The sequence below is a fragment of the Natator depressus genome, chromosome 1 (genome assembly GCF_965152275.1).
Source record: "Natator depressus isolate rNatDep1 chromosome 1, rNatDep2.hap1, whole genome shotgun sequence".
NCBI classification, from domain to species: domain Eukaryota; kingdom Metazoa; phylum Chordata; order Testudines; family Cheloniidae; genus Natator; species Natator depressus.
In genome coordinates, this window is record NC_134234.1 from 21325330 (window position 1) to 21350478 (window position 25149).

Here is a 25149-nt window from a genome sequence, read left to right on the forward strand (position 1 = left end):
AGGTTTTTAACTAGTTTCAGCAAGCCCCTGATTGGCTTCAGGTGTCCCAATCAACCCAGCTGTCCTCCCTGCCTTCTGGAAAGATCTTAATTGGCCCCAGGTGTCTTAATTGACCTGGAGCAGCTGCCATTTGCTTATCCTGGTAACAGGGATTTGTTTAGCCGGTGGCTAATATATCCGTCTCCGACTACTTTACTATAGCATCTGGCCTTGCCCCGTCACAATGCACCCATCAATTACTGAAAGTTTTTTCAAGCTTTTTCCCTCACTGAAATTTCTGATCACTAATAATAATATCTAGCTCTTAGATAACACTTTTCATCAGTAGATCTCAAAGCATTTTTACAAAGGAGATCAGTATCATTATCCTCATTTTACAGATGGGGAAACGGAGGCACAGAGCAGTGATGTGACATCCCCAAGGTAACCCAGCAGATCAGTGGCACAGCTAGGAATGAAAACCAGGTCTCCTGAGGCCTACTCCAGTACTCTATCCATTAGGCAACACTGCCTCCCTAATCTTGTTCAACAGCATGCGCTGCTTCACTATTTTTGAAATACTATTTTGGAAGACCAGATAATTCAAAGAATTAGTAAGGTGCTAGTGAGCCTTTTTCACTCCTTAGTCACTGGTAAGAAATCAGCCCAGATTAGCAGTTAACAAATATCATCACCATCTGTTGGCTGATTAGTAGCGTCTGCTAAATAAACAGGTCCAACTGGTCTAGGTCCAATTCAGTGTAATATATAGATGTGCATGTTACAAAACCACCAGTGCAGTTATCACCCTTTTACGGGCCATGTGAGTAGAAAGGACCATGTTTAGCTGGGCATGCCAAATCAGAATTAAGGGATAATGATGCAGAAGTGCCTAATCTCTGACTTTTACTGGGAACTTTTGTCTTTCCATCCCTTTGCTGGCTCCATGGCCTCTGGTGACAATTGCATTTTTGGCAGCTCGCCAGCATGAGCTGGGGTCAGTTGCTGAGATTCCCTATTCTCCTTATTTTGCAAGCCAGTCAGACTGCTTCCTGGCTCATCTCGAGAGAGAGACTCAGAGGGAGCTTAAAGCAGGGAGCATTTACTGACTTACTGATTTACTGAATGGAGGGAATTTGCAGCAGGCCAGCAAGACGCACCACAGTGGCATGGATTAGTCCTGCCTGCTGGGAGAAGGGAAGCTAAGCAGAGGAACCTGGAGTCTCAGTGACAAGGCGCCATCCCAAAGAATGGGGTACTGGGGAGGGGAGAACTACATGCACATTAAGAAGAGATGCACCGAGTGCAAGGGGAAGCATTGCCACACTGTTGGGTAGAGAAGCAGAGGATGGATATAAATAAGGGAGCGGATGGATAGGGAACAGGGGACATTAGTATGCTGATGTATGGGGATGTAACTGATAGATTTGGATGGCAATTATGTAGCAATTTTTGGAGGGCAATTTTATGCTGTATACAAATATTGTGTAAATTACAACTCCATTGAATGAAAATGTCTTGTCAATTTTCCTCAAGCTTTTTGTTTGGTAAGCCCATGTAGGCAGGTCTTCTGCTGCCTGTGTTGTACCTGTCTTGTGAACTGAGCACTCCTCTCTCCACATTTGTTAATCCAAGATTTATCAAAATATTATATTTACATAAAAATATTTTCCCCTTAATTGTTACAAAAGATACAGTGTACCTCCTTAAAATTCAACAATAGCATGTTGGAATAAGTTTGGTGGCACGGTTATCTTGTTACTTTTTGCAGCACAAGTCCAGAATTATTATTTCAAATATAACAGATCATGATAGTATCATATTTAATGAACAGCTCCATTTTTCAGCCTTCCAAGGCCTTGTAAAAGCTTCGCTGATGTACTGATATTTGTCTAGATTTGAAAAGTCAAAATAATCACTTAAAGCATGATATCACATATGAAATAATATGCAATGAGGCACTTACAGTGAGTAATATCTGGTGGGCCATAAGGGTCAGTCATGTAAATGGTAGTGGGCTTTCCAACTTTCAGATAAACTACATCCGATGTGTTCTTCAATATTGCTACTGCCTCTTCATGAGTTACTTCTTCTAAACTGTAATTATTTACCTTAAAGGAGAAATTAGACAGATGAGTAAGGCTGGATAGATACAGAAGAAATATCCATATTATATGTACAGTTATCAATGATGGATTAAGAATTGTAGACAAAAGGTGCAGCAGATTATAGAATAGTAATGTTATTATACAATAAAGAAGAAAAATCAGATTAAGGTTTTATTTAGCAGCATTGGCAATCCCCAAGCTGTAGTACCATAGCTCAGTGTAAATATGCCATTGTGTCTGCTCCAGTACGACACTATTACCAGGTCATCATTAGCAGAAACATAACAAGAAACTGAAATAGCTTAATAGCAAACTGTGCACCAGAGGATGCAGGGGATATGTATACATCATAGCAGCCACTTGAGATATTGATTATCAGCATCTGGTTGTTGGCAGTAAAAGCCCAAATCACATTCTTATTAGTTACTTGGATACTTGATGATGTTGCACCCATGCACTAGTTCCTAATGGGACCTCATAAGTGAGTGACACCCTAAAATCTCTTTGCCCATTAACTTAAATGGATAGTTGAAAAGTTAAGCAGGGGAGGAAGGGAGACAAAAATAAGAGACTACTTTGGAGAGGTGGGGAGTGAACAGTGGCAGCTGTGGAACTGGGAAGGGAGGGTTTGAAGGTGAAAAATATGACCATTTTCTGGAGCTGTAGGTAGAAAGACACTGAAATAGTGAGAGGGTAGGTGATTATAGACACAAGGTGTGGGCTTGATGCAGATAATATATCAGGTGCACCAGGGCATAGCAAAGAAGAGTATAGACAAGGTGGGGCAGGGAATTGTGTCAATAGGAGGTGCTAATCTAGATTACTCCTCCAGAAAAACTTTATGCAGGAGAAAAGATCTTGTACATTTAGAGGCATGAGGACTCTACTGCATAAAGGTACTTCCTATGTATATTCTTGTACAAGGGAAATGAGATATATTATTAACAATGAATCATGTTTATTACAGTAGTGCCTAGAGACCAGCCAAGGATGGGGCCTCACTGTGCTAGACATATACACAACACAGATTAGTAGACAGTCCCTGTCCTGAAGAGCTTACAATCTACACTGACAAGATGGCCACAGGCTAACGGGAAAGGGGCAAGGATAGGGATATAGATTCATATTGATATAGATTTCATGCAAATGACTGGTATGCAGACGTGACTGACATTAAATCTCTCTTGCTTATTTATATACTTTAAAAGGGGGATTCAAACCGTGAAAATTCAACTTTTGACTAATCTATGTAAGCACTGTTCCTGACACAGCTACCCTCTTGTTTCCCTTTCCCCTCATCCTCTGTTACATACCTTTGTGTTTTGTCTTAATTCAGATAGTAAATTTTTAGGGGGCAGATCCTAAAACCATCATGAAATTGATTAGAAAGATTCCGTAAGATGGGATATGTTTTTATTTTCAGGTATGCATGATGAGACAAGTGCCATGTTTGTATTAATTGAAGATTGTAACATTGGGACTCCGAGAAACCATAAAGAAAGTAAATTCAGCAGTCAAGACAAGTGAGATAAAGCTACAAATGAGAGTTTCACTAAGCAAACTTGCTGGGGGAAGCAAAACATGAAGAAATGGTCAGAACTATGAAGGACATGCAGATTGCCACTTGCAAAAAGTAAGCGGTCACAAATATTTGCAATACTTTTGTTTATGCTCGTAACAAATACGTGGAAAATATACATTTTGTCCGCTCTAACTACAGGACTCTTCAGAAGGGATGCTTAGAACACTGATTAACAATGCTTGAAGAATAAAGAAAAGGTTAAACAAGACTGAAATCAGCCAACATCCCATCCATTAGGACAAAAACTATGTCTACACTACGAACTAAGGGTGAGATTCCCAGCTCACATACAAAGACTCGTACCAGCTCAATGAGAGCTAGCACACGTACAAATAGTAATGTAGCCGCAGTAAGACAGGCAGTAAATACATACCCACGAGGTTCAGGTGGGTACACTACTGTTTATACTAGCGCTAATCAAACTAGCACAAATACATGTATGTGAGCAGGGAATCACACACCTAGTTCATAGTGTAGACATAGCCGAAGTCTCCCAGCAGCACACGCTGTCCCTAACAGGCATCTAGACAAAATGTACTACACAGAAAATTGGAAAACAGTCCTTTTAAAGCGCTTAAAATTTATTCAGCTCTATCCATTATGTATTTGGCACAGCCCATAATAAGTTTTTCATTCAATATGTAGACTAATAGCCTCTTTCAGATTTGAGAAAAGCTTCTGTTCTCCATTGCAGAATCATGAAATCCCAAGAGCCGTGTGGCCTCTTGCTATGCCTACCGGGTAAGATCAGAGATCAAACTAAAAGGGACTCCATTTCAATCCCGGCAGTCTTTTCTTGCATTAAACAGCTCTGGCCCTGTCTGAGACAAAGATTTATCATGATATCAAATATGTCCCATTAGTGTGTACTGCACTGGAAACTGCTTATTTTTTCTGTCAAGTTCTTAGCTGCTATCTCAGATCTTTTTCTCCCACAGAAGTGCAGTACTCCCAGTATCTAAGATAATTGGACCGGGGGGAAAAGTGTGTTGCCCTTCTGCCAACTGGTAGCAGACTTTCAGGGCCTGTTAGGTCAGTTTCCTGTCTGGAGCAGAAATTGGTGCTGCCGAGTCAGGTATTTTCATAGTGCACTGTATTTCTACAAAATGCAGATAAGTTTTATTTCCTTTCACAGGGATGATAACACACAGCACATAGGCAACTCCCTCTTGCAGAAACCTCAGCTCAGGTATCTGTGCCCTGCTCTAAAGGAAGTTACCTTGTGCTTCTGTCTCTCTCTCTAGGGCCTCATGGCTTATATTCTGTGCTCTTGCTTCTCCTGTTTCAGCCCCTTCACTTTTCATCTAGAAAAACCCTAGTTAAAGGTCGCTCACAAACACCATATGACTTGGAAATATGGGCCTGAGCATCTACCTTCCTTTTGTGCAGTGGCTTTGTAATACAAAAGATGCTTGGATGGGTCTAATGACCTAGAGCAGGGGTGGACAAACTACAGCCCTCGGGCTGGATCTGGCCCATGAGCCATTTTAAGCCAGCCCGTGGGGCGCCGGGTTGGGGGCCGCACCACGCGGCTTGGCCCTGCTCCAGCGCTCAAGCTGGGGTGCCGGGTTGGGGGCCGCACCACGCGGCTGGGCCCTGCTCCAGCGCTTAAGCTGGGGTGCCGGGTTGGGGGCTGCACCACGCGGCTAGGCCCCACTCCGGCGCTCAAGCTGGGGCACTGGGTCGGGGGCCACACCATGTGGCTGAGCCCCGCTCCAGCGCTCCAACCCCCTCGATCCCAGTGCTGAGCACCCTCCTGCACCCCAAACCTCTCATCCCCAGCCCCACCCTATCTGGTATGTGTGAAATGTTGGCACACAGTCAAGAAGGATGAGTTAGTAGTTTTCAGTTCAGCATATAGTGTTATGTTGGCAGGCAAGCAAATGTAATCTAGGGTCAAGTAAAGGTCACTTTACTAAGGTCACTTCAACACTGCAGGGAGAGGTCAGTCAGTAGGGTTGCCAACTTAGTAATATTTAAAAACCAAAGGAGTACTTGTGGCACCTTAGAGACTAACCAATTTATTTGAGCATAAGCTTTCGTGAGCTACAGCTCACTTCATCGGATGCTCATGCTCAAATAAATTGGTTAGTCTCTAAGGTGCCACAAGTACTCCTTTTCTTTTTGCGAATACAAACTAACACGGCTGCTACTCTGAAACCTGTCATTTAAAAACCAGACACTCCAGCAGGAGGGCCGGAACCTCCCCTTCCCCGCCTCTCACACACACCCCAAGGTCCCACCCCTGCCCTGCCTATTCTCTTCAAAGTCCCTCCCCCTCCCCCCTTAGGCCCTGCCCTGCCTCTTTCCCCTGAGGCCCCACCTCCAGCCACTCCTCTTCCCCCCTCGCCCTGAGCATGCTTTTCCCCACCCACTCACCCTCCTCGCCTGGGTCAGGAGGGACTTTCCTGTGGAGCCAGGGCTGTGAGCTGCAGCCGCCTGACACAAGTAAGAGGCAGTCCTGGTTAAGTAGGGGCTCGTGCGGGTGATGACCCGGTGCCTCCCTGCCTTCCACCCCACAGTAACTGGACATTGGGTGTCCAGTCAGAAGATCTGACTGGATAGTGTCAGGACCCCTTTTTTAACAGACTTTCTGGTCAAAAACCAGGCACCTGGCTGCCCTCTCAGTCAGGCATGTTAGTCCAAAACTAGGTGAGGGTCACCAGACCATAACAGCAAACAGACCATAATACTATGTAACAACTTTGATTGATAGCCAGATTTAGCAGTTCTGATTGGACTATAAGAATAGATCAATCAGAAAGGATATAAATTTGACTGGAGGAAAAGGAAGGCTTGAAAGAATAGCCAATCAAAACAGCTCAAAAACTGTATGAAAGACAGAGAGTCAGTAGGCAAACTTTAGAAAGTTAGGAGCAGAAGAAGAAGGAGAAGTCAGAAGAAATCAGAAGAAGCAACCACAGTGTCACAGCAGAAAAGGACCGTCACAGAACAGACGGAGAGAAGACTATGGAGGGTAAGCACGCTAGCTATAGTGTAAAATATAGATATAAATAGGATTAATGAATATGTGTCTGTATGTTTGGGTTAATAAAAATGTGTCTGTGTTGTGAATGTTACATTGTTTTATATGTATAAAGTTTAAGATTGCTGTCAGCACCAGCAGGAGACTGACCACTGCAAACAGAACACAGCCATTTAATATTGGGCTAACTATATGTTTATAGTTTGGGTACTTTTAGGCTGTATCCAAGGATTATGTTTTTGCTTTATGTTTAGACTTATTGTATAGGGAAAATTGCTTTTACACTAAATAAAGAAAATACTGTGTTTCAGAAGAATATGCCCTGGGTGTCAATCAATTATATCGGAAGGCTGTATTCATGTCCTCCCAAGGGTAGCAAGTCTAAACTGTACTGGGAACTTGTTCCTAAAAGTATTTCCCACAAAACCCCAGCAATTTCTCTAGGGTGGACCCCTTTCACCTTGCAAAAACAGGTAAATGGGTCACCCAAAGGGAACTTCTGGTAAACCCAGGAAGGGGCAATATGTGAGCTATTCTGGGGGTACTTTGGGTCTGTTTTGGGGGTAACAAGACAAGCAACCCAGAAGACTGAGGAACAATTCCAGGTTAGGCTATCGGGAGCCAGCCTAATTTTCCATTGGACTCCAGATCAGAGAGCCTCAGGATGACCCTATCCAAGGGGTGAAGACCCTGTAAGAAATCCCAAGTCTATTTATTTTATTTGTGACTCTGAATTTTATGCTGGACAATGATTTACATCATTGCATCACCCACTAAAGAACTTCTTCTCAACTCACATTCTGCCTAGGCAGGTGCTGGGAGGGAGCTGAATGGTTTGGGCCCATTGTAAATGTTAGGAGGTGAAGGGTTTAAGTAATTGCTGCTATTTTGTTATTCTAGTTACAGTACTATTTCCCCCTTATTCCTTTTCCTTTGTTCCCTGTATTGTTATTTTGGGGACTGTGATAATTGTTTTATTCCTTGTATATTGGACTACACTTCTAGTACATTATTGGGTAGTAAACATTTTCCCAAAGGACAACACACATTGTATTCCATGCACTAGGAGGAGTCCCCCTTGGGTGGAGGTATCGTGCGCCAAGATAAAGAACCCAGGACCTATACCCCTGGGGTGATGGGGCAGAAGCTTCTCCAAGCAGCAGGCAACAGGAAGAAGGCTTAAGCTACCCATCAGACTCAGGTTACACAAAGAAACCAGAAAGGCTAAAAATGGATTATGAAAGAAGGAACAATGGAACAAGACGGCAGGCTCAAACCACAGATGCAATGACAGAAGATGGAATAAAATGGCAAAAAAGGAAGGGAATAAAGGAAGCCTACAAGCCTAACCAAAGAAGACAACAGTGATGGGAGACATAATACTTAAATAAAGTTCCACAGGAGATATGTAGGAAGAAATTCCACTTTACATTTAACAACCATTGCAACATTCCTTCTGCACAGCCTCATTCTTTCAAATGTAATCAAGGGGGCTGCTTAATTTGGAAATTTTCAGGTTCATCTTGAAAAATGTGAGGCACTCAGCACTAGCTATAGTAAAAGTTTTGGTTCCTCCTGTTGATCTTACAATCACCCTAGAAAATCACCATCAGGAAAGTCAGAAAAGAGTAAGTGGAGGCAAAATAAGAGTGCCAGAGGAACATACCTGTTTTATTTATTTTTCCCTTTTTAAGAGATAATTGTTCTTTTTCATCTATTGACTTAGGTTTATTGAGATTTGATAGGGTTGTACTTATGGAGATAGAGGGAGATGATTCGGATCCTGGTGGTTACATCTGCCTTTGTGTAAATACTTTTCAGGTTATTTTCTCCAGGAAGTGGAATTTGTTGAAGTGAAATCTTGAGCATTTTCCTGTGAACATCTGTGAACTGTTGGATGTAATTGGCCTATTGCCACTGATGAATGTGCATGTCCTTTTTAAAGCGCAACATGATTTAAAGAGCTCTACAAAGAGAAAGAAGGGTTTTTTTATGCAGAAGTACTAAAATTGGTTTTAAGTAAGTAAGTTTGTTTGGGTTAATTGCCTCTGCAGTATCCCATTAACTGTTTAGTTAATTGGACCAAAGCTGGTGCTCACTGTGTGTAGAGAGGAGTGTTTGACTGACTGGTTGTGTTTAAATGGCATTTCATACTCTTTTATTCCCTTTCACTTTACTTTGCTTAGTTTATCAGTGGCTATGAGCCTAAGGGACTAGGGTTTGAAACAGAGGGGAGTTTGGCTGTTTGCAAGTACTTCAAGAGTTGGTGCTTTATGTGAGGTGTACATTACAGGCCTATATCAGTATAACGATGACACTCAGAGGTGTGAAAAATTTGCACCCCTGAGCGACGTAGTTATACGAACCTAACACCCCGTGTAGACAGCGCTGCATCAGTGGGAGAGTTTTTCCTGTCGACGTAGCTATTGCCTCTTGGGGAGGTGGATTCACTATGCCAATGGAAGAAGCTCTCCCATCGGTGTAAGAGCTTCTTACTTAAGCACTACAGCGGTGCAGCTGTGCGGATGCAGCGTTTTAAGTTTGGACCTGCCCTCAGAGACTAACAGGGAAATAAAGAAATTGAACTGACAGATATGAGGCCATATATGCACATATAATGCAACACTTAAAAACGGATGGCACAACCTGAGTCTAAGGCAAACTCCATATTGGTTTTAATAGGGATTATTTTTAAATGACAACTTGATATAGCCCTTACAAGTGAAAATCTTAAACTAGGAATAGGAAGGACATATGGGGATGGTGCATCGTAATATGGGTGGCCTGGATAATGAGAAAGGCAAAAGTAAAGAACATAGTGAGTAAAGGAGGTGGACTACATTGTTCCACTGGAGGGCACTGGTGGCTACCAGCAAGCATGTCGTGGCCAATGAGCAATCACAGACCTCACTGAAGTTAATGGGAGTGATAGCTACCTTTCATTCAGTTTAGATGAGGGGGCAGTTATACGCCCCTTTGTTTAGAGATACCTAAAAGAATAGAAGCTACTGAGCCCAAGGGACTGGACCTCAAAGGAAGACCTGAGCAAGAACTATATCTGGGAGAATAAAAGAGGTTTCCCTGGGACTGACTGCAAACACGGGGACTGGGCATTGAATGGTGGAGCTGAATATGTGAGAGATGCAGACAAGACCAAAAAGCCAGCAGAAAGCCAAAAAGCAGTGAGTGTGGCCCTGGTAAGTAGCCGAGGGAGAGTGCTTCTTGTGGGCACAGGACCGTCTGGAAAGCAGGCTTGGATTTCTGGACAAGGGGACAACCTCCTGTTATTTGTTACTTCTGTGTTCAGGGAAGATGTGGAGAAACTGGAGAAAATCCAGAGAAAAGCAACAAAAATGATTAAAGGTCTACAAAATATGACTTATGAGGGAAGATTGAAAAAAATGGGGTTTGTTTAGTCTGGAGAAGAGAAGACTGAGAGGGGATATGATAACAGTTTTCAAGTACATAAAAGGTTGCTACAAGGAGGAGGGGAAAAATTGTTCTTTCTAACCTCTGAGGATAGGACAAGAAGCAATGGCTTAAATTGTAGCAAGGGCAGTTTAGGTTGGACATTAGGAAAAACTTCCTAACTGTCAGAGTGGTTAAGGACTGGAATAAATTGCCTCGGGAGGTTGTGGAATCTCCATCATTGGGGATTTTTAAGAGTAGGTTGGACAAACACTTGTCAGGGATGGTCTAGATAATACTTAGTCCTGCCTTGAGTGCAAGGTACTGGACTACGTGACTTCTCGAGGTCCCTTCCAGTTCTATGATTCTATGAAACAGGACTTTGTGTATATTCTTAGTAAGTAAACAGGACTGCACCACAGAAATACCTGACTTGTACAATCAATTACTCCTCCTAATGCAAACAACCCATCATGGCCCCAAATATTGGCTAACCGCTCAGGCTGAGGGGCAACAAAATATTGGATATGGTCCAAACTTATATTCTTCCTAAGTTACAACACAAAACTAAAAGTTAAACTGCCACCTAAGTGTTCTCCCCAAGCTTGGAGTTCTTTGGGTTTCCCCTGAAGGATACCTGGGTCTTAGCCCTTAAGCCTGGTCTATACATAGATTTTGTACCATTATAACTATTATGGTGAGGGGTGTACTTTTTATTTTATTTTACTGAAATACTTACACTAGTAGACCCCCTAGTGTTGATGAGGTTATAGCTATATAAAATTATCTTATTCCATCGAGAGGGAGGTGGACTGGATGATCTACCAGCTCCTTTCCTTTGCTAACTTCTGTCATTTTAAGAACATTGAAAAATAGGACTGGCCCCAGGGCAACGAAGGGATTTTTCACTTTAAACTAGAACTTTGTTCTAAACTTTTCCAGGACATCTGACCTGGCATTACCAAGTAACCAAATGTAGGGAGTAAAACATTTACTGTAACAGCAGTGGATACATATACTTTGCTGTGAGTTAAAAGAACACCAAACTAATTAAACTCTTTGGCTCATCTTCATAAAAATGAGTTGGGTTTTCCAATACAACTGAAGCCTCAAACATATACATTCAAAGAAAAATATCAAAAATTAACAGTATTACTTGAAGGTAATTATTCAACCGGATTTAACCACTACCACACCTCCACAGCAAAAATCCCCATTTGAAACAGATTTCCACCGCTTCAAATATAGTTCCAGTTTGTCATTCTCACCATAAGAAGTCTGTCTCCAACTTGCAACCTTCCATCTTTTTGTGCTGCTCCTCCATCAATAATCTTAGTAACATAAATGCTGTTGTCTCCAGCGATGTGTTGGTTTCCCACCCCTCCTGCAATACTGAAGCCCAGACCTGGAAAAGAAAGGGGAGGAATGCTTGTTAGCAATGCCAAACATACTATTAAAGAATGCAAGGGCAATATGTATTTCCATTAACCTCCTGGAAAGTTATTTTTACTAATAGCAAATAGTATATGAGGAAACTTGCAGGGTATGTGCATCTTTACATTGCACTGCCAATATTTCCGTGGAGATCAGTCACAGATATAGGTTAAGAACATACTGCCATATTGAATCAAGACCAGTAGCATGGACTAGCGTTCACATCACTCTCCCCATCAGTATCTGTCCTAGCCCAGGGAAGCTAATGATCCAACCACCAGACCAATTTTGGTAACGAATCCTGGTTATGTGCCACCTGAGGTACGTTGTGCATACGCTAAGACGACGACCAGTGGTCCATCTAAACCAGTATCTTAGACAGTGGCCAGTACCAGCAAGTGCAACAAACCCTATGCTAGGGAAAGTGTTTTTCCTGGCCATAAATACAGTTTGGATTATGCTGTGAATCATGGGGTTTTATCTCTTCAAAACTGTTGTGTGTCTTGTTGTGTACACACACACACACACACAAATAAAACTCTCAATATTCTTGTTGTCCCTACAAACAGCTTGATATCAGGGATGGGGAGAGAGAGAAGGAGAGATCCACTGTAGAATGTATAAGTTGTTCAGTTACCACAGTGAAAAGCACAGAATAGTTTAGGTAAGGTCAGATGGAGAACGCAGTCCTTTGGATTTAATTCTGCTTTGCATAATTATTAGCACTCAGCTGTTATGGGTGCATGAAAGATTAGACTGATATACCTTGACGAACAGGTAACTTCTGTTTAGTAACCAGTAAAATTCCCACACACAAAAGATCTCAAAGCTCTGGAGTGATGTCAATAGTGCATTGTAATATGATTAGGAAATGATAATGCAAACTACAGAAAATATATAGAACAGGAAGGGAAAATAAACAGACTTCAGAAACTAGAGGCTTTACCCTTTACCTATATTCTCCCTACTATTACTGCTACACACACACACATCACTGCTTTCATTAGTACTAAAATTTCATCTCCCATTTTGCAAAAGTGTATGGCAATACCTGTCTATGGTATCTTATTTTCATAAAAATCTATTATAGACTCCCCCAAAAATTCATAACAATTGTTTGCTTTTTCTTAGAGTCATATGTCTAATGAGACCTTCCAGCTGAACAAGTAAGTCTTTACTGACACTTGCTATAAGGTTAGATTCGGAGACAACCCAAGTGTAACTATTTCTGCAACAAAGAAAATAAATGCAATTATCTCTGATTTTTATATCACTAATTTTATTTTCAAAATGTATTGTAATCAGTGGTTATAGAAACAAACATTTTATTGATGACTAGAACTTCGTCTGGAGAGATGCAGTAGAAAAAGATTTGCTCCCTATAACTTGGCAGTTTATGATTTTCACCAGCCTTATTGCTTGTGCAATAAAACTCACTGATGTTACAGTTAATAACAAAAGGCTTTGTCAGCTACATGACTGAAGAGATGAAGTTTTATAATGAATTACATCTGTTGACAAAGAAATTACGGGTTTCCTCTCACAGTATCCTTGGAGAAACGTGCTGTCAGATAATGTAATAGGCTAATTAACGGAAACTTGCAAAATGATAAATTACAACGAGAAACCTCTGAAATAATATCTGAAATCCAATGAACTTTAAATGAATTAATTATGACAGTTGTTAATAATACATGTAAAATTAATTTAGAATAGTGGGATGATTAAAATAACGTTTTATCTAATTTCTTAATACTCTTGTAGTTATGTCCTATTGTTAAGACAACAATGAGATCAATTCTGGGGGGAAAATTACATGATTTGCTTAGTCCTCAATCATTTCTTTATCACCCGGAGACACAATGAAGGGGAGAAAAGGATGTCCTCTTTAAGAAAACTTCGATGGCAAAAGCTCCAGGACTTTGGCCCAAAACATCTACACTTGGGCTACTGCTTCCTTTGATGACTTATTTATTACACACTGGGTGAAAAAATCCAACACCTGGTGACAAAAGAATCTGGTACTAAAACCCAGGTTTACAGAGCCAGGGACAGCTGATGTTCCCACAGTGCCATGGGGAGCACTGTGGCAAGTAGGCACAGCAGGAAGTACCATCCAAGAAACCCAGAGTGTCAGTACCCCACAGCCCTCTGATTGGCCAAGCACCCTATTTAACCCTGGAGGGTGCCCCAAGAAGTTGTGTGGGCAATCACACAGACTTTGGGCCTACTGCAACTCCAGACCTCACCTCATCCTCTGATCCCAGCCTGACTCTGACCTTGACTCTCGCCTCCTGACTCCAGTCTGATACTACCTCTAATCTTGAGTCTCTGGCTGCAGCTTGGCTGTGACCCGGACTCTTGTTTCCTGATTCCACTGGTACTACCTGTAATCTCTGGTCTCAGACCCCAGCCTGATTTGACCCTGGCTCTAGCGATTCCTCCAACCCCTGCTCACAAACTACTGTCCCTTATGTGTGACCCACAGCCCAACTGTGACCACTAGGCCAGACTGCCTATGCCCTGGCCTGTTACAGGTATACATTTTTATGACAATGTAATAAAATTTTCAAAAATATTATTCCAGAATGAGGATGGCAGGCAGAGCAATTTAGTTGATAGGACAGCAGACTGGGAGGCAGGAATGGTGTCCCTAGCCTCTGTTTGCCAGAAGCTGGAAATGAGTGACAGGGGATGGATCATTTGATGATTACCTGGCACTGGCCACTGTCGCAAGACAGGATACTGGACTAGATGGACCTTTGGTCTAACCCAGTAGGGCCATTCTTATGAGTTAGGAGACCTGGGTTCTATTCTCAATCCTGCTACTGAGGTCTTCTGTATGACCTTGGGACCTTCTGTTTTCTCTCTTCACCCCTTAGTGATCCTAAACTGTAAGCTTATCGAAGCAAGGTCCGTCTCCATGTGTCTGTACCATGTCTAGCACAGAGGGGCCTTAAGGCACTACCACAACACAAATGAAATGACTGTCTTCTCTATTTTCAGTTGTTTGCTTTTTTTGGTCAGAAACATGAGAGAAAGCTGATACCAAAAATTGTCGTCTGTCTATATTGTAGATGGGATGCATGTCATAATTTGTAAATTGAAAAAAAAATACCCCTCAAAAACTTTTCTTCCGTCTTGATTGCACAAAGTGAAATTAGTGAACGTGACCCTGATCCTGCGACTGCATCCACACGGAGCCCCGTTGACTTTAGTATGTCCCAGTATAGGAGCAGGACTTTGTATGTGCCATTTTCAGTAGACACTTATCACCTACCTTCAAAGCAGATCAAAGCCACTGAGTATGTAATATTATATAGTATGTCCTTTGTTTTCTTCCACTGTGGTCTGCAATATTTTGGTCTAATTTTAGTTGGTGGGTTTAGTGTGAAGATGATGGATGGTGTTGGTGGCCTGTGGTGACCTATATGATGTAGGGGTTCCTCCTGGCCTTAACCCTATTATTCGATGATTGAGAGACTAATCCTGTGCAGGTTCTTACTGAATCATTCATCCCCCAAATCCACAGGAGCTGCGGAAGCTTAGCATACTGTAGGATCAGTAAGATGTCACCAGTACATTTACAAGGTGTTGCAGGAATGTATGCATCTCCCATTCATTTTCAAAGGCAGAGCTGCATAACCTATGAAACCAGTGCGAAGCTGCCTATAAGATTGCACAGTCCAATGGACAGCACAGTACTATGTATACTGAGGCTGCCTTTGGGACCCACAAAGCCAAGAGCCAGCCTTGAGGATGAATGAATACAGAAGAGCAGAAAGAGAGACAAGAAGGAACAAGCATCCAAAAGAAAATACAGACAATTAAGGAAAGAAAAGAAAGAAAATGGTACAAAATGACTAGACTACTCAGTATAGGTCACCTGTGATGTAATGGTCTAAATTAGATAATCTAATGACCTCTGCTGGCCTTAAAATATATTAATCTAGACATGGAAGAAGAGACAAGGGGATGATAAAATGAAGGAAGAAAATATTGGCAATAACTTTTAAGTTAGTGAAGTGAATTTAATGTATTTCTGTTGCTTTATTTTATTATTTCCCCAACAGACATTTTATATCTCAAAGTTTGGGGGACATAAGAACGGCCATACTGGGTCAGACCAAAGGTCCATCTAGCCCAGTATCCTGTCTTCCAACAGTGGCCAATACCAGGTGCCCCAAAGGGAATGAACAGAACAGGTAATTATCAAGTGATTGGGATGTTTATGATAGTTTGACTACTGTAAAAATTCACATAGGTTGTTAATAAAGACAGTTGTTTTAAGTTACTGGAATATACTGAATAAGATTTTAAAAATCCATTGGTTTCTACTGCTTTTATAACCTTTCAAAAATATTTTAATTTCATTTTTTAGTTTAAAACATTGTATTTAAAAGTAGACTCTCCCCATCTCGCTCAATCTCAGAGGTGGGGAGACTTTTTATGGGCCAGCATGGGAAAGAAAACCCTTGGTCACTTCAAATATTGCCTCCCCCTTGTTTCTCCCATCCTTGTGGGCATTTATTCTCAGCACGGCTTGACAGGTGCCTAGCACAACTACTTATTCAAAAGGAGGTCCAGTTCCCCGATAAACTGCAGCTGGACTCAGAGTAGGAGAAGACATGTCCTAGAGAAGGTGGAGAATGGAACTGGGACTCCTAATGTCTGGCAAGGAGATAACCCCCTCTGCCCAAACCATATGAGGGGAGGACAGTGGGGACCCAGTAATGTGCTAGAACCAGGTTAATGGTGCAGAAGGTGACAAGCTAAAAGCAGCCCCTGACCCCTGGGTGATAGAGAGTTGTGGAGCTGAAGGCAGTGCACCTCCCCATGTAGTATGGAAGGAAGGATGACCTGCGCTGGACAAGTTATTGCCAGATAATTCCCACATGTGCAACTTAATAGAGTTGCGGCCTAGTTAAATCAAATTTCTAATGTCCTGTCTTTCTTCCTGCAATGTCGGAGACAATGATTAATTTCAAGAAAGCCAAGGTAGTGACAATATTGTATGATAGCCAAGCAATTCAAAGTCAATGTTTATGCCATCACTTTTTTGAGGGGGGAAAGGGGACAGGAGGTTTGGGGTTGCACAGTGGTTTGGGGTTTAAACCAAATTGTGAATCAGACATAAAAGTTGGAACCAAACTGAGTTAGCAATAATGATCTGTAAAAGCAACTGTCAGAGAAAACAACAGGACAGGACAGGACAAAATGATATACAGAGATTGTGCAGCATGAGCAAGTGACAGCCTGTAAATTTGACATCACTCATATCCTTTTTTTTTGGTGCTCTAAATTGATAACCATGTAAATCAATTTCTGTCTAAAGGAAAACCTTCATGACAACCTTATAAGAGCTTAGCAGGCAATATCCTAGCAAATGTAAGTTTAATTGATAATATCACAAAAACTGTTTACAGAACTGAGATCAGAAAGCTAACCCCTTAACCTTGAACATTTCCAATTTGTAAATAATTTGAGTGTGTGGAGTAAATGCTGTCATTAAAAGCGACTAATAATTTTAATACATCCTCTAGTTTTAGTTAAGCCAGCATTTACATGTATTTTGTATTATGTGTTGCATGAATGCAATGTTTGGATACATGTTTTAAGTCTGTCAGTGTGTGTTAGCAAAAATTCACTGTGTTTATACTTAGGATTCATAATAAACCTTGGGAACACTGGGGGCATTCGTATTGGTTGCTTAATGTTGTTTTATTAATCATAGACATTTTTAATGTGATAACCTGCTTGTCCCTATATAATATAGAAAATAAGGGTGGTGATAGGGAATATAGGTCATTTGTTCCTCATGGCGGGAGTATTGCATGCTGCTGTACCTCATTGCAGTGGTGTCCAGACCCAGGAAGAAGTGGCTCCTTAGAGCCAGTGAACAGTGGGCGGGGGGCAGGAAGGTGGCAGAAATAAAGCCTAGCAAAATTTTCAGTCATAGATGGAAGCCTCCCTGGGTTGAAGGAATCAGGAGCAGCTAGCTTAGTTAAGATCAGAAATGCCACACCCATCATTGGGTGAGGAACTTGATGGGGCCAGCAGTGAAATGGGGACAGTCCCAGTAGCAAGGGTAATAGGTAGCTCCTCCCCCTGGGAGTCTCTGGCACCACTGGGCAGCTGGGGGAGAGGGGTGCTGATTGGCCGGCATTCCCCAGCTGCCACGATTTTAGCCCAGCACAGGGCTCTATGGAGCCTCTTTCGGCTCCATTCCAGAAGTCCACCCTCCCACCCAAACTAGGAATGGGAACTTGGCCTGACAGACGCTGTGGATCTAGCCAATCATCTTTTTAGGGGGTCCTCTGCCAATGGAAGAAGGGCATGGGCCAATTGGCAGAGGACCAGGGAGTTTTTTGCCTTCCTTGCAGCACCTTCAAGCCACAGTGGGTTGAGTAGGAATGTGTTTAGAACCTAACTAAGGTATGGGGTGGAGTTGTTTATTTGTTGCAATTTATGGCCTGTTTCTAGTGAGGTTAGCAGAATAAAATCAACCATCCCAGAGGCAAAAGACCTGGGATTTTGATGTTGGGCCTTGGCCTCATGTGATGGGGTGAGACCTTGTGGCCTTCATGGTCCGAGGTCAGACCTTGTGGCCCTTGCAGGCCAAAGTCCCCATCCTGCTGCACCCTCCGTCCCCTTCACGTTGGGTGAGGTGGAGTGGTGGGGGAGGGTGCTACCACTCAGAGAGAGCTGAGTCCTGGGTGGGTAGGATGAGGAGAGTCTACCCCGCATTATGGGTTATATTGTAAGGAGCCCTCTAGCCCCCACACTGGAACCAATTAAATGCCTGGTATAGGAGAGTATGGATGATGGCTGGGTAGTGCCCTCCCCGTATGAAAGTTTAATAAAAGTTGCGGCCTGCTGCTTAATTCCATGCATCTGTCCTCATATTGCTGCTGTGTCCACATAAACTAGAGCTGAGCAAACAACTGATTTTCCAGTTTGGTGGCAGCAGAGGAAAAAACAAACCAAATTCAGTTTGGATTGAACCAAATCTGAAAAAATTCAGAATTTTGTGGGAACTGAAAAAAGTGTATTGCAGAGGGAGGGATTTCAACCTGGGTCTCCCACATCCTAGGTGACTCCCTTAACCACTAGGGTAACTATTATAAAAGAGGACAGAGCAGGAGCAGCACCACCACCACCTTTACCCCTCCACCTCTTGCAGCCATTTTGTGAATAGGTTAAACCAGTGGTTTTCAATCTTTTTTCATTTGTGGACCCCTAAAAAATGTTGAGTGGAGGTGCAGACCCTTTTGGAAAACTTAGATATAGTCTGTGGACTCCCAGGGGTCCATGGACCACAGGTTGAAAACCACTGGCTTAAACTATTCATGTCAAATTTGTGAATAGTTTTGGGTCAACTGAAGCTTCATTTTTCAGCAAATAAATCATTTGTTTGGAAAATAAAATTGCCCAGCTCTACCCAGAATCTGAAAATACAACTGACCTACTCTCATGAAAAAGGGAAGAGAGTGATTTTCTGATAAGAAGCCTGGACACTGAGTTCTGGAAACTTAAGTGCAGCCCTGTTAATTTACCATTATGGCCCCAAATCACAAGCACAGCAGAGGGAACCTGTTAGTGTAGGGCGAAGACTGTCTTGGTAAGCAGTGCATTTCTTGTTCCATCTCTTCCCCTAGTCCTCTGAGCTTATGTTTTTCTGATGTAAAGTGCAGAGACTGCAGTGTGCTGCCTCCCCGAAAGAAAGACTGAGGAGAGTGGAGTGGAAAGTGGTAGAGCCTAACGTTACCAAATTGAGAGTATTTCATTGGCTGTTATACGCTTGATCTGCATAGGAGGAGGAGTTATACCTCCATTTTGAAGCTGTGAAACTGGACCTGACAGTGAAATAAGCTAACATAATCGAAAAGTAACAAACATTCCAAGGTCAGGGTCCAATCCAGCTCAGGTTGTAGAGCCTAGCTTCCCCCAATCATTCTCCCTCATCTGTCTCAAAAGCAACCACCCTCATACCCCTCCCCAGGAGTAGCTTTAAAAGGGAAAAAGGAAACTGAGATGGAGTTAATCCCCTTTGGATCAGAGATGAGGTAATGCTCCTGTACCCAGTTCCCAAAGCATTGCTAAGAATATACTCGTACAAGAATGTCCTCTGCAAAATCACTCTAAGCTTACAGAATTTAATCATTCTATATTCATTTGCTCTTTCTGAAAGGAAAAGTTATAACAGTCATACATCAATTAAGTTGTCACTGCTAGTGTGATGTATTCTTCTAAGATGGGCTTCTAGTTCATCAAATTCCACTTAACTTAGGAAAGGAACACAGGTAAATTAACACAAGATAATTTGATTGATACCCTTTGACTGATTAGATTTGACAGATAGCACAGTTATGGAAGCAACATAAATAACAAGAGCCACAGAGACATGGCTAGTTCTTAACAGGGTGCTGCAGAAAAAGAAAAAGAATTCCTCAGTTACTACTCCCCTTGACCCTCTAGTTCCAGCACCAATGACCACCTTACTCCATGTTATTGTGAAGAGAGAAATGCCATGCAGAAGACTGCTCATGCTTAAAGGCACATTAATGGTGCTGGGTGGGGCTTGTTAGGCGTGCAATGACTATATTTCTTCTGTCTACATTATTGACATATATGATGCTTTAATGGTTACCTCAGCTATTGCAGCCTGTGGAGTTTGCTTATGAAAAAATGAACTAAATTACAAAATTAATTCAATTTTAAAAATAAATTAAAGTATATGTAGGTTCTATGGTCTTACAAAGGGCAGTTTAGGGACAGATTCTGCTCTCTAGATATTTTCATTTTTCATCTGCTGGGATCCATACACTAATCCCTGGGAAACTACTATCCTCATCCACAGTAAATATCACTGTGTCTTTGTCCTCAGGCTGGAGAAGTACATTTAAACTGCCCTTTGTTTGAGTGAGTTCTTATGAATCTCTTCCCAGCCTGGCTTATTTGACATTTTATTCCAATAAAAGTTCCATAAATATAATTTAGCTAAATTTTGTATCCACTCAGAGGAAGCATCAAACAAATGTTAAAAAATTCAGTTTAAGACATTTTACAGTTCACAACATGTTTCACCAGAGCTCACAAGAGCTATCTGCTTCTAGTACTCTCTCTAATTTCCACACCAGCCTTCCCTTGACCATTTGAGAGGGCTCTTTGTGAAAGTGACAATTGGACAATATGGCGATAGCCTGGGAAAGTATAACTGAAAAACATCTAATTGATCCCATCATTATGTTTCTTTCTCGTGGGTTTTTTTTGTGAACTCAGAATTATTAAGCATCTTCTTTAGTGTCTGACATTTATACAACGTATGTAATAGTCTGCATTTATTTCTCAATTTCAGGCAGAGTGAGGCAGATGTACAATGCTTGTAGGTGAAAAGGATACCCTTTGAAATTACCATTATATAGAAAAAAATGATAGTTGAACTTTATAATAGTTGGTTTCAGAGTAACAGCCGTGTTAGTCTGTATTCGCAAAAAGAAAAGGAGGACTTGTGGCACCTTAGAGACTAACCAATTTATTTGAGCATGAGCTTTCCTGAGCTACAGCTCACCTCATCGGATACAACTTGCATCCGATGAAGTGAGCTGTAGCTCACGAAAGCTCATGCTCAAATAAATTGGTTAGTCTCTAAGGTGCCACAAGTCCTCCTTTTCTTTTTATAATAGTTGAAGATATTAGTCTACTAATGTCTTCAACTATTATACAGTTCTACATTTACTTTGCTCTTGGCCATAGAATCTATTGAGATCAAGAGATAGATTGTCTACACCTTTCCCTGCTGCTGAACCAACACAGATGCTTGCCAGAGTGTAGACCCAGAATGTTCTGAAACTTCAAGCTTTGTGCTGGCCAGGATACACAGCAACACTAGTTGGAACCTTTGGGTGTGGCTAGACAGGTTATGGGAGAGGCTGTCCCTATGGCCACTTTTGCAGCTGTAGCTGGGCAGCAGACGCAGTGCACAAAGCACTTTGTAAAGGATTAACAAGGAGTGCTCTACAACCCAGATTCTTCTCCTTGAGGCCATCAGCCTGCGTCAAGCCTGAGCAGAGATAATGACTCTGGTCAGAGCTCCTTAATCCCACATTTTTATAGGTAAATTGAATGGAAATAACAAGTATCAGGGGTAGCCGTGTTAGTCTGTATCTACAAAAACAACAAGGAGTCCGGTGGTACTTTAAAGACTAACAGATTTATTTGGGCATAAGCTTTCGTGGGTAAAAAAACAGTTCTTCAGATGCATGGAGTGAAAATTACAGTTGCAGGCATTATATAATGACACATGAAGAGAAGGGAGAATGGAAATAACAAAGACTCTTATTATAACCACGGAACCCCACAATTCCTTTTTTGCAGAGCCACCTTTCAGAAGAGAGCCAGATATTAGCTATAACTCCTATCAGGTGAACAATATAATATTTTCCACCTCAAACATGCCTTTCATTTTTTGACCCAAAACATTCAACAAAATAATCATTAATTAATGATGTAGGGTTCTGCAGGGCTCCCTCTTATCACTCCTCTTATTTAATGAGCGCATGAGGCTGCTGTCAGGGCTGTTTAGGAGACATGGGTTGAAATGTATTTAGTCGGCTGATGATACACAGCTTTATATTTTGACCTCACTAGAGCTGTCAGTTGCATTACTTCGGGTCTGAAAGAGGGCGAACCGGCTGAGCAGCTAAGACTGTGATGACATCTGTGGTTGAGTAAGCACCCGGAAGAGATGGAAGGATAATGATTGAGGGGGTTTGCCATCTGGGATCAATCTGGTTGGATTCCCAGCTGCTATTAGAACATCCAGTGGTAGCTACAACGAAGTCAGCCCTTCTCCATTTCAGATGCAGACTGTGAATTGTTACCCATGCCTTCATCACCTCAAGATCAGACTCCTGCAATGCCTAGGGTTGCCAGTATTGGTTGGATGTATTCCTGGAGATTTCATCACATGACATAATCTTTAATTAAAGATTAATCTTTAATTTCTGGAGGCTCCAGGCCAATCCTGGAGGGTTGGCAACCCTAGCAATGTCCTCTGCCTGAGGCCACATCTTTTATTTGTGCTCCTTGATAAGTGGTGTTTCTTCCTTTGAGAGCTGTAGCATGTCCTATGTGGATCAGAGGTAGACAAATGACACACACTAACCAGTGTGTTATGTACTTCTCGACACAAGAAGCTCATCCTAATTATCCGAGGCCCATGACAGTTCAAATCCTATGTGACAAGATTTCTGGATATTTCTGGGCAGCGTTTCTAGCTGAGTTTCTCTGCTCTGCAATCTGCATGTGTGTACAAACATCTCAAACAAGCCCATTCCTTCTCCTCATTGCTTCTCTCCCTGCCTCTGGATGTAAAAATCAAATGCTGCAGTAGAATGCATGTGGGTTACAACAGCCAGAAAGGAATTTACTCCTAGCAGAGATTTATTTGCCTTTTGGAGTAGAATAAATGTTTGCATTTGATTTAAATGCCCCCCAAAGGATTTGGGAGGAAGCACTATGACACAAATACTGACATATCTTCAAATATAGTAGCAGGAATCTCTATAGTAAACAATAAGAATATAGATACGGCAGATAATGTGTAGTGTTTGCATTATCTCAGTAAAGGCTAATCTTTTTGTGATCCTGATAAAGGGCCTGAAAATACATTGTCACATTATTCTGCCTAAAAAGTAAATGTTCAACACCCATAAATCAAACTTCTTATCTGCTCTTTTGCCTGCAATTTTGCAGTTAAGACTTTTAAAGAGTATTTCCTATTATGGATTTTTACAGGCACATACTTATCACAAAAGATCATAGAAGGATAGATTCCCTTTGAATACAGTTTAAGTGATGGGATGCAGAGAATTTTAAGACAAGCATGAAATTTCTCATTAAATGTTGTACATTCTCTATAATTTATGTGTCTAAATAGATTTGAAGATAAAATACAATTTTGTATTCTCTTTTGAGCTACTCAGTCATTTAAAAGCATATTTTAAAACTCTTGTGGCTATAAACAGGAAAGCAGTGTTCCTAATTATTCACAATTAGCTGATTTTTAAACGGAAGCTAATTAATGACAACTTGCTTCTCACTAAAAACCATACATCAAAACATACTGTTATATTTCCACTAGCACAAATACTATGAAGAGAGAAAATCATTTAATGTCTGACTTGTATTGTTACTCTGAGTCATGGCAAATATTTGAGGCAATGTAGCACGATCATATCATACTGATCCTACACGTTTCACATGAAAAAGCTAAATTATTGAAAAAGAAGATACCTACAAGATCAACCACATAAGAATAAATTAATAGCCAGCTAGGGCCTGATTCTTTGAAAGTTGAGGCCTAAAGTTTCATGTAGATTTTTCCCTTTAAATTTGTGTGCCTGCCCTACATATGTTTATATTGCAATTGTGCATGCAAATTGGCTCCCTGCATGTATATTTTAATGCACACACAAGAATATGGCTGGACGTTAGGTCTCAACCTTCTGAAAGTCAAGTTACGGAGGCATAATTTTGCCACCTCTACCCCTCAGATTCAGATCTCCCAAATTTGGGTTTATGAATTTAAATGTTGCAGGGGACCAAGTTATCCCTATTTGTTAACCCAACAATTAGCTACTTTTATAACATTTGCCTTTGCTACTCTCTTATTTTAATTACAATATTGGATCAAGAATGGTTAGAGCACAAAACTGAAGGCTAAAAATTCTTACATTTTACTCCCTCTATGGCCTTGGCCAAGTATCCAAACTTCTCCACTCAAAGATAAAATTATTCAGTGATTATAATGACTAAAACCAAGCACTGCATTTACTTGTTATTGGCCAGTGACTGCTTAGAACTACGTAAACTATTTGTTGGAATTTATAGAGCCATTTTAATAACTAATACATAAGGAAAGAGTGAGTTACTTGTGTTTAATAATAATTACATAAAATCAATACATTTTCTTGAGAATTTAAAGCAACAGAAGTATTTATACATATAGTAAAGAGAATATATTTAGGCCCAGATTTCTTCCCTGCACTTAATCAAGCAGAAATGATTCCAGTCTTGAAAAAACATCCATTGGGAGATAGACAGGAAAAGTGCCACATTCACTGACTCATGTAGCCTGCCTGGTGGAATGCTACCCTTCCCACAGATATAACATGGCTTCAGGTGGACTCGAGTTATTTGGCAATGCTTCTTTTTGATTTCCTGGGGATCTATGGGGTTTGGAGTTGAACCTGCAGGTGTCAATGGAAGAGGAAACCCTCCCAACCTGCCTCCCACCCCCAAACAAATCTAAAAGCTGAGTAGTTCCTCCACACCACTCCCTGGTATCACTGGACCCTAAATAATCTAATAACTTAATATTGTTTTTACTAAGTAATTAAATTACTTAAGCCCAAATACTACAATGGGCTCCATTCATGAAACTAGGCCACTTTCCATCCACATGGAGCCCCAGTGAAGTTGGGTATAGGGGCCCTCCCATGCTGAACCTCTTCAGGATTGAGGCTGTGGTGACCTTGTATAAGTAACTAGTCATACAATTAGGAAGTAAAACCAACAAAAAACAGTTGAGTTACTTGGTATTTTAATTGCTACAGTTTACCTTAAATTATTACACATTATTCCAATTA

The 25149-nt window shown here is 41.4% G+C and overlaps 1 protein-coding gene across 22 annotated transcripts in view; it reads right to left on the reverse strand.

Moving 5' to 3' along the window:
• Nucleotides 1-25149, reverse strand: part of DLG2 (discs large MAGUK scaffold protein 2) — a 1447004-nt gene that overhangs the window by 378161 nt on the left and 1043694 nt on the right. For all 22 annotated transcript variants that reach the window (XM_074955894.1, XM_074956046.1, XM_074955852.1 and 19 more), the window contains 2 exons: nt 11332-11468; nt 1946-2090 (listed from right to left, as the gene is read on the reverse strand). In XM_074955894.1, the coding sequence (XP_074811995.1) occupies nt 1946-2090; nt 11332-11468 (282 nt within the window). The remainder of the gene's footprint in view (nt 1-1945; nt 2091-11331; nt 11469-25149) is intronic.